This window comes from Oncorhynchus gorbuscha, unplaced genomic scaffold (genome assembly GCF_021184085.1).
Source record: "Oncorhynchus gorbuscha isolate QuinsamMale2020 ecotype Even-year unplaced genomic scaffold, OgorEven_v1.0 Un_scaffold_12531, whole genome shotgun sequence".
Classification (NCBI taxonomy): Eukaryota; Metazoa; Chordata; class Actinopteri; order Salmoniformes; family Salmonidae; genus Oncorhynchus; species Oncorhynchus gorbuscha.
Genome location: NW_025754872.1, coordinates 1 through 8,500, shown reverse-complemented (window position 1 = coordinate 8,500; position 8,500 = coordinate 1). Strand labels below are relative to the sequence as shown.

Sequence of the window (8,500 nt, the reverse complement as noted above, 5' to 3'; positions counted from 1 at the left end):
GGCTTCCTTTGAAGTTAAGTAATTCTACTGTAAAATGTACTCCAAAGTGTAACTAGGATAATGAAGGTAAGGTCAGTCGTCCAACACTGAGTTTTGTAAGTCAGGTTCGTTACTTCACGTACTGAAGGATGGGTATGTGTTACCTTCATGCCCACTTGCCCAGTAACAGGAGAGAAGCACTGGACTTAAGATGGTGGACTTTGTGGCCTTTTTAGCTATGGTAATTAATGGCACTGCCGAGGTGGAGAGAAGGTCCAGGAAGATATAAATCATTGTGGATGCAGCAGAGCGGTTCCTGGGGCTGAAACATTTCTTATCAAATGAGTTAAATGGAATATTGTCACAAGCCGTACCACCCTCTCAGGCCCTAGAGCCTGAGAAAGGAGATATGGAGAATTGAAAGAAGGAAGAAGTGGGAGTTTTGTTTTGTCAATGTACTATTTTTATTTGGGTGGATTAAATTAGTTTCCCTACCACGTATGGATTTTCTGTTTTACCTTGTTTTGGTTTCAACCCATCCAGTTGGTGGCGGCAACACACCTTTTTGGGTTGTAGTCCGCCATATAACCCACAGACGAAGAAGAAAAAGAAACGGTCACCATGTAATGACGTCACTTTCATCCGCTTGTCAGTCCAAGATGGCGGCGCTTGTTGGGCTTCGTGCATGTTTCTCTGGTTAGTTAAAGTTATACAACACATTCACAACCACACGCCCAATATTGTAATTTACTGTGTTTCAATTATTAATAATCTTTATTTACCATTATAATGTTTTGATTTTTAATCGCGACGAAACGTATGTGGGGTTTGAATGAACCCTAGTGAGCAAGGATGCTGTAGCAGGCTAGCCGCTCGACTCGTTCCGCAGGCAGAGCAAGGTCACGTTAAATAATATTAGTTAAACAAGCGATCTCTTGCGTTGTGAAAACGTTAGGCCTATCAGAAACGTGTCAGATACAGTTAAAAACGAAATTAGTTTTCTAACGATGTAGCTAGCGTCAGAAACATTTGCAGTTTGAAAGAATAACATACAGGGAACAGTAATGTGTTTTGAGGTAGCCTAGGTTATAACAGATAACTAGCCTATACACATTATGCATGGCCTAGCTTCGTCCCGCAATATAGCTAGTTGTGTATAATAAACCCAATGTCAACATAATCTCTTATGTTGCAGGACGAAGCTAGATGGCCCTAAGCCATGTATGTACACCTTGTGATATTTAGCTAGCGACTTCTCTTGACACAGTCGACGGTCTCGGGAGTCCTCCACCTGATTATTAAATACATGTTGTCGTTCTAGCCCTTCAGCTTTCCTCACCGGGTCTTCTGCACAGCTCCTATAAACTGGTGAGTACCTAGATGGTGTTTGAGTATGCATTCATTCACACATCCTATGGCTAACCAATCAGGGATATACAATTACAGTCCTAGGGGTAGTAATGTTTGCTGGTTTTAGTAATGCTTTGGGTGGCAAAAACTGGAGTTGCCTTTTTGACTGATCTCCTGCCCATATGCGTCTTCTGGCCCTGCTTTCCATCAAACACTCTTCTTCATCCTTTTTCTCTCTCAGTGTGCAGTGCCATTTACTCTGCGGAACTTTGCAGCAGAGGTTAAGGCCAAGAAAACATATGCAAGAGACAAGCCCCATGTGAACATTGGCACGATTGGCCATGTTGACCATGGCAAGACAACTCTAACGGCTGCCATCACCAAAGGTAACTGATGTCACCTTTTATTTTTCTCATTTTACATCTATTATTGAATTCAAACTAAGCAGATAACAAGCGTGCTTGAAACCCACTGAGTTACTGTGGACTGTTGACCAATCAAAGCATCTGCTGGCAAAATAACAATGTTCTGTCAGATGCTGTGTGTTCTCTATATATGATGCTATTGTATGTTTCTAATTGAGCCTTTGTGGTTCCTAGTGCTGGCTGAGGCTGGAGGCGCCCGCTATAAGAAGTATGAGGACATTGACAATGCCCCTGAGGAGAAGGCCAGGGGCATCACCATCAATGCATCCCATGTAGAGTACACCACAGCCAACAGACACTATGCACACACAGACTGCCCGGGCCATGCTGACTACGTCAAGGTAACACAAGCACCTGAACACACATGTTATTCCCATTCTAAAATCCACCCTAAACCCATACCTCTCTGTTGCCTGGCTAATCTAACTCTTTGCTCCAGCCAAATGCCACGCTACGTCCACAGACTAGAGTTTTTTTTCTTCCCCACAATGAGTCTGGATCTGCGTACCTACCTGACGATTTCTAGAACACAAACACAATGTAACCATTCTGATGGGTCCCAGAAACTGATGGGTTAGGCCAGAGCCAGAACACACAGGGGTAAAGGGGTGTTTTGAAATTTTGCCATTGGCTTTGATACTCTGATTGGTGAAAGACGATCCAATCACTGACGACTTTTGTTTTGTACAACACTCCTCATTTTGAAGTCACTACAAACCACTTCAATGATGGTAGTCTCAGACTGAAATATGTAGCGAACATAGAGCAGTGGAATAATTCAGTTTGAGTCGTCAGGTAAACCCCTCTGTGGGTTTGAGAAGATCTGATTGGATAGTTATACGGCACAGGGATGTTGCTTAGCCATAACCCCGAGGCCCGTTTTCACAGAGTCTCAGTAGGAGTGCTGATCTAGGATCAATTCCTCCTTCTTATTCACTATAATTTACTCCGGTTAAAAAAACGGCTCTAAAATATACAGAACACACTATTGTTTTTGACTCAACCATTTGATGTTGGAGCTGAGCCAATCAGGTCCGGGGCGAGGAGAGAACATCTCTCGCCCTCTGCTCTGTCCCGCCCCCTTGAGTATTTTTTTCTCTCTCCAGCTGGATGGCAGCTCTCCACTTCGTCTGTTGATACCACTGATGTGTGAGGAATACGGGTTGGGTAATGGATGTGTTAGTCAAGCACATAACCACTATTATTTGGTAGTTGGCTCCTTAGCTAAGGCATCATTACAAAGGAAGTAGTTAGCTACAGCGTTTAGTCAACGAAGTGAGAACACTTTTTTTTGCCCACAGATGCTTTGATCTCCGCCACCGTAGTAGGTGCGAGCGCATTGACGAGCAAGGAAACGTATAGCTGGAGGTCAACAGTAGGCTGCTAATGATGTGATAATAGTTAGGTCAGCAATGACAACAAGGCATGTTGAATGAATGGCAGCCTGGTAGTCAAACCTCACTGGATGGATGAGGTCAGGGATGACAACAAGGCATGTTGAATGAATGGCAGCATGGTAGTCAAACCTCGCTGGATGGATGAGGTCAGGGATGACAACAAGGCATGTTGAATAAATGGCAGCCTGGTAGTCAAACCTCGCTGGATGGATGAGGTCAGTGATGACAACAAGGCATGTTGAATAAATGGCAGCCTGGTAGTCAAACCTCGCTGGATGGATGAGGTCAGGGATGACAACAAGGCATGTTGAATGAATGGCAGCCTGGTAGTCAAACCTCGCTGGATGGATGAGGTCAGGGATGACAACAAGGCATGTTGAATAAATGGCAGCCTGGTAGTCAGACCTAACTGGATGGAAGAGGTCAGGGGAGGAGATCTGGAACGTCAGCAGGACTACTACAGTCAGCAGGACTATTACAGTCAGCTGGGACCGCTACAGTCGGCAGGGACCGCTACAGTCAGCTGGACCTATACAGTCAGCTGGGCTGCCACATTGCATCCAGTTATTTAATTATTCTGAATTTTCTCCCCAAACAAAATCAAGACAGTTTATATTTTCACTAGACTATCCACATAAAGACAACTATTAATTAGAATAATCATTACCCCTAAATTGAACCTAGAATAATGCTGATAGCTTCATTGAGACCACTTCAGTTTTATTTAGGCTCAGACAAGACTTCTGTGTTGGCTACATTGTTTGATATAATTTAAGACTCTAGGTTTCAGGAAATGGCAGTTACAGGTTTTTCAAAATTGCTAAATGCTCCAACTTCCTGAGGGGGAAGTTGTCTAAACCACTCCGGACCTCCCCTACCCAACCTTCGGCCAACATCAGCACCACTTTGTCAGAAAATCCTAGGAAGAGCCCTGATTCCACATTTAAACGTATTTCTAGTTAACTAGGGCGGCAGGTAGCCTACTGGTTAGAGCGTTGGACTAGTAACCAAAAGGTTGCAAGATAGAATTCCCGAGCTGACAAGGTAAAAATCTATTGTTCTGCCCCTGAACAAGGCAGTTAACCCACTGTTCCTAGGCCGTCGTTGAAAATAAGAATTTGTTCTTACCTGGCAAGCTGACTTGCCTGGTAAAACTAAAAACCTAATGAAGAGCAGCCAATGACCAAGTACCTTTAACAGTATGTAGCATACCATTCCTGCTGAGTCTTCTGCCAACATCATTATTAGGTAAAGAAACTCAAATGTGTATTTGCCTATGATTTGAGCAGTGTGGGTATCGCGTGGGGTGGCAGGTAGCCTACGGGTTAAGAACGTTGGGCCAGTAGCCAAAAGTAAGCTGGTTCAAATCCCTGAGCTGACTAGGTAATACATCTGTCTATGTGCCCTTGAGCAAGGCACTTGACCATAATTGCTCCTATAAGTTGCTCTGGATAACAGTGGCTGCTATAGGACAAACACATGTAAAACCATTATCTGTGGCAGGTCTGTCATTTAAAAGGCAAAACCGATCCTACATCTCTACTCTACTGAGACACTTTGTGATTACGGACCAGAATTTAAATGGGGGTTTGAGGCTCGGGGCATTGTCTCAAGTTCACGTTGATTTGTCACAGCAGGTATAAACAGAACAGAGAGATGGTGACTAGCAGGCTCTTCCTCAACAATGCAGTATTCAGTATGAAAGGTAAAGAAATAGAGAATGACAGTTAGATTGTCACACGAGGTGACATGTTGACCTTTCTCCTGTAGAACATGATCACAGGCACGGCTCAGCTGGACGGCTGCATCCTGGTGGTGGCGGCCACGGACGGACAGATGCCCCAGACCAGGGAGCACCTCCTGCTGGCCCGGCAGATCGGCGTGGAGCACGTGGTGGTGTTTGTGAACAAGGCGGATGCGGTGGAGGACAAGGAGATGCTGGAGCTGGTTGAGCTGGAGATCAGAGAGCTGCTCACAGAGTTTGGCTACGACGGTGAGAACACGCCCGTCGTCATCGGCTCGGCCCTCTGTGCCCTGGAGGTGAGTGCCTGGTACGACGTAGGGTTGTGGTGGTGACAGAATAACCTCACGACTTCAGATAGGCTATCAGCTCGCGAGGAAGGTTGATCCATTGTATTTTATTTGACCGTTTTAAAATACATACTGTTGCTTCAGCCACGTTCGTACAATAATACATACATGCAACATAGTTGATGTTTATAAACACAAAGTCAACTGACTTATTTCAATGTGGTCCTTTTATGTAGCCTCACAAATCCTCCTGACCCCACGAGCTTACATTAAACAGAAGCTTACATTAAACACCAGCTTACATTAAACACCAGTTTACATTAAACACCAGCTTACATTAAACACCAGCTTACATTAAACACCAGCTTACATTAAACACCAGCTTACATTAAACACCAGCTTACATTAAACACCAGCTTACATTAAACAGGAGCTTACATTAAACACCAGCTTACATTAAACACTAGCTTACATTAAACACCAGCTTACATTAAACAGGAGCTTACATTAAACACCAGCTTACATTAAACACCAGCTTACATTAAACACCAGCTTACATTAAACACTGCAGGGGTATCAGTCTGGCAGGGCTGTGACAGCATGAGCCCCGTCTTTTCTATCACCATTGCTTCAGACCAATCAGCATCCTCTGAACTATGGGATTGGTTTAGTTGATGACAGGACACGTAGCACCGTTGCTGACAGACCAATCAGCATCCTCTGAACTATGGGATTGGTTTAGTTGATGACGGACACGTAGCACCGTTGCTGACAGACCAATCAGCATCCTCTGAACTATGGGATTGGTTTAGTTGATGACGGACACGTAGCACCGTTGCTGACAGACAGTAGACAGACAGTGGACAGACAGTGGACAGACAGTAGACAGACAGTAGACGACGCATGTAACGTCATACTTACAAGGTGATGGCTAAATATAAAGCTTTACATGACAGTCTGAACTCTGCTAAATAAACTCTGCTGCCTATCAGAGCTGCTCTGTTCTGTGTGAAAGCATCTCATCTAAATTAGAGAACTGAAGGCTATCTGAGGTTACTGTATCAAGACTTTCTCTGTATTGATCCTGATGCAGTACACTCATCTCTACAGTTTGGCAAAAATATTAGGTGCAAATTCGTTAGATATACCCCTAGCTGATGTTGGGCTACAATATTTATTTTATTCTCACGTAGACATATTCTCACTTTGATAATATTTATCTGCCTTTTTTGGCTCATTTAGCCGATTTGTCCTGCTGTTCGACATGCCTTTCTCTTGAAAAATGGCAAGTGCTTGTCTTACTCCTGAAAAATGCAGCACTGTGGCCTCTCTTCTGATTGGTTTGAAGGTGATTCAATCAATTTTGAATTTGTTTTGTGCAACGCCTCTTGGCCCAAACGGCGTCCCTTCCAGACAGACAGTGCAGCGGTAATCAGTCTGGTAATTGAGGCTAACTGTTAGGTGAAACCTTACCTGTTGTCTCATCTCGTCTAACCTCCCAGAACAAACAGCCTGACCTGGGGTGAACGCAGTGCTGAAGCTCCTAGCAGTAGTGGATGAATATGTCCCTCTGCCCAAGAGAGAGCTGGAGAAACCCTTCCTGCTGCCCATTGAGGGAGTCTACTCCATCCCAGGTGACTGACAACTAGCTCAAATTGTAAAGAAACCCAGATTTGTCATTTAGTTAAAAAGCTGTTGCCACTACATGGTTTCTTCTCCTCTCTGTCATTGATCTGACTCATTGTTAATTAAAATGACATCATTCAGAAGTACTGCAGGGATAAATTCAAGCTCTTCCACTGTGCACTTCAGATAGGTGTTTCCTAATGAAAACATGACAATAGATAAAACACTGCGATGGGATCCCACTGTCCCGTGCATACAGAGCCTGCCCCCTTGCTCCCCATACAGAGCCTGCCCCCTTGCTCCCCATACAGAGCCTGCCCCCTTGCTCCCCATACAGAGCCTGCCCCCTTGCTCCCCATACAGAGCCTGCCCCCTTGCTCCCCATACAGAGCCTGCCCCCTTGCTCCCCATACAGAGCCTGCCCCCTTGCTCCCCATACAGAGCCTGCCCCCTTGCTCCCCATACAGAGCCTGCCCCCTTGCTCCCCATACAGAGCCTGCCCCCTTGCTCCCCATACAGAGCCTGCCCTCTTGCTCCCCATACAGAGCCTGCCCTCTTGCTCCCCATACAGAGCCTGCCCCTTGCCCCCATACAGAGCCTGCCCCCTTGCTCCCCATACAGAGCCTGCCCCTTGCTCCCCATACAGAGCCTGCCCCCTTGCTCCCCATACAGAGCCTGCCTCTTGCTCCCCATACAGAGCCTGCCCCTTGCTCCCCATACAGAGCCTGCCCCCTTGCTCCCCATGCAGAGCCTGTCCCCTTGCTCCCCAAAACAACTTTGAAATGATTGTTCTGTCTGTGCAGCATGTGTTTTGTGATGGGAACAACGTGCCTGTTTCCTGTACATCTCTGTGGGAATAGTCAGTGGTATCTATAACATTTTTATTTTATTTCACCTTTATTTAACCAGGTAGGCTAGTTGAGAACAAGTTCTCATTTACAACTGTGACCTGGCCAAGATAAAGCATAGCAGTGTGAACAGACAACACAGAGTTACACATGGAGTAAACAATTAACGTTGTGATTTAGTGACAGTAACTGTTTGGAAGCACCTGTATCAGTTTCCTTTGTACCTTTCTGTTTCACTGTTTATTTGATTGATGCACGTGTGATGGACTTGTCCCATCAGCTGTCAGTACTTCTGTCTCTGTTCTGATCTTTCTGCTGTTGTCTGACCACGTCTCTCTCTGTTCTGATCTGTCTGCTGTTGTCTAACCACGTCTCTCTCTGGGTATCAACACCATTTATTAAACGTGTATTCATTCATCCCTCTTTCAGGCAGGGGTACGGTGGTGACTGGAACTTTGGAGAGGGGTGTCATTAAGAAGGGCGACGACTGTGAGTTTGTGGGGCACAACCGTGCCTTTAAGTCTGTGGTCACTGGTAAGTGAATGGGGAGCCACACCACTATAGAAAGATTGATTTCAATTTTAGAGCTGTAGCACACAGGGTAACATATGCTGTAAAACTGTGTTCATATTACTAGAATTATTCCTGTAAGTACAGTTCAACACTAATTGCTGTTCATTGTCACAGTGTACTGATAGAGACTAGCCCTAACCTAATTTTAGTGGTGACAGAACACAAGCTCTAACCCCCTAGTACAGAGTGGTGACAACTAGCTCTAAACCTAGTACAAGTGTAGTGACAGAACTAGCTCTAACCCCTAGTACAGTGTAGTGACAGACTAGCT

General features: G+C 45.1%; 1 protein-coding gene across 1 annotated transcript; it reads left to right on the top strand.

Annotated features, from left to right (window-relative positions):
• The first annotated feature begins 623 nt into the window (after positions 1-623).
• On the top strand, positions 624-8,198 carry LOC124030540 (elongation factor Tu, mitochondrial-like). Its single transcript, XM_046341839.1, has 7 exons — positions 624-675; positions 1,301-1,347; positions 1,571-1,715; positions 1,929-2,095; positions 4,922-5,191; positions 6,685-6,816; positions 8,086-8,198. Exons 1-6 carry the CDS (start codon positions 639-641, stop codon positions 6,706-6,708), a joined length of 690 nt encoding a protein of 229 aa, XP_046197795.1. The 5' UTR covers positions 624-638; the 3' UTR covers positions 6,709-6,816; positions 8,086-8,198.
• The last annotated feature ends 302 nt before the right edge of the window (positions 8,199-8,500 follow it).

Bases quoted from the DNA above. Each gene is read 5' to 3' on its own strand.
- LOC124030540 (XM_046341839.1), top strand. From the start codon at position 639: ATGGCGGCGCTTGTTGGGCTTCGTGCATGTTTCTCTG. The intron at 676-1,300 runs GTTAGTTAAAGT...TTGTCGTTCTAG, and splicing joins GCTTCGTGCATGTTTCTCTG to CCCTTCAGCTTTCCTCACCG. The intron at 2,096-4,921 runs GTAACACAAGCA...TTTCTCCTGTAG, and splicing joins GCCATGCTGACTACGTCAAG to AACATGATCACAGGCACGGC.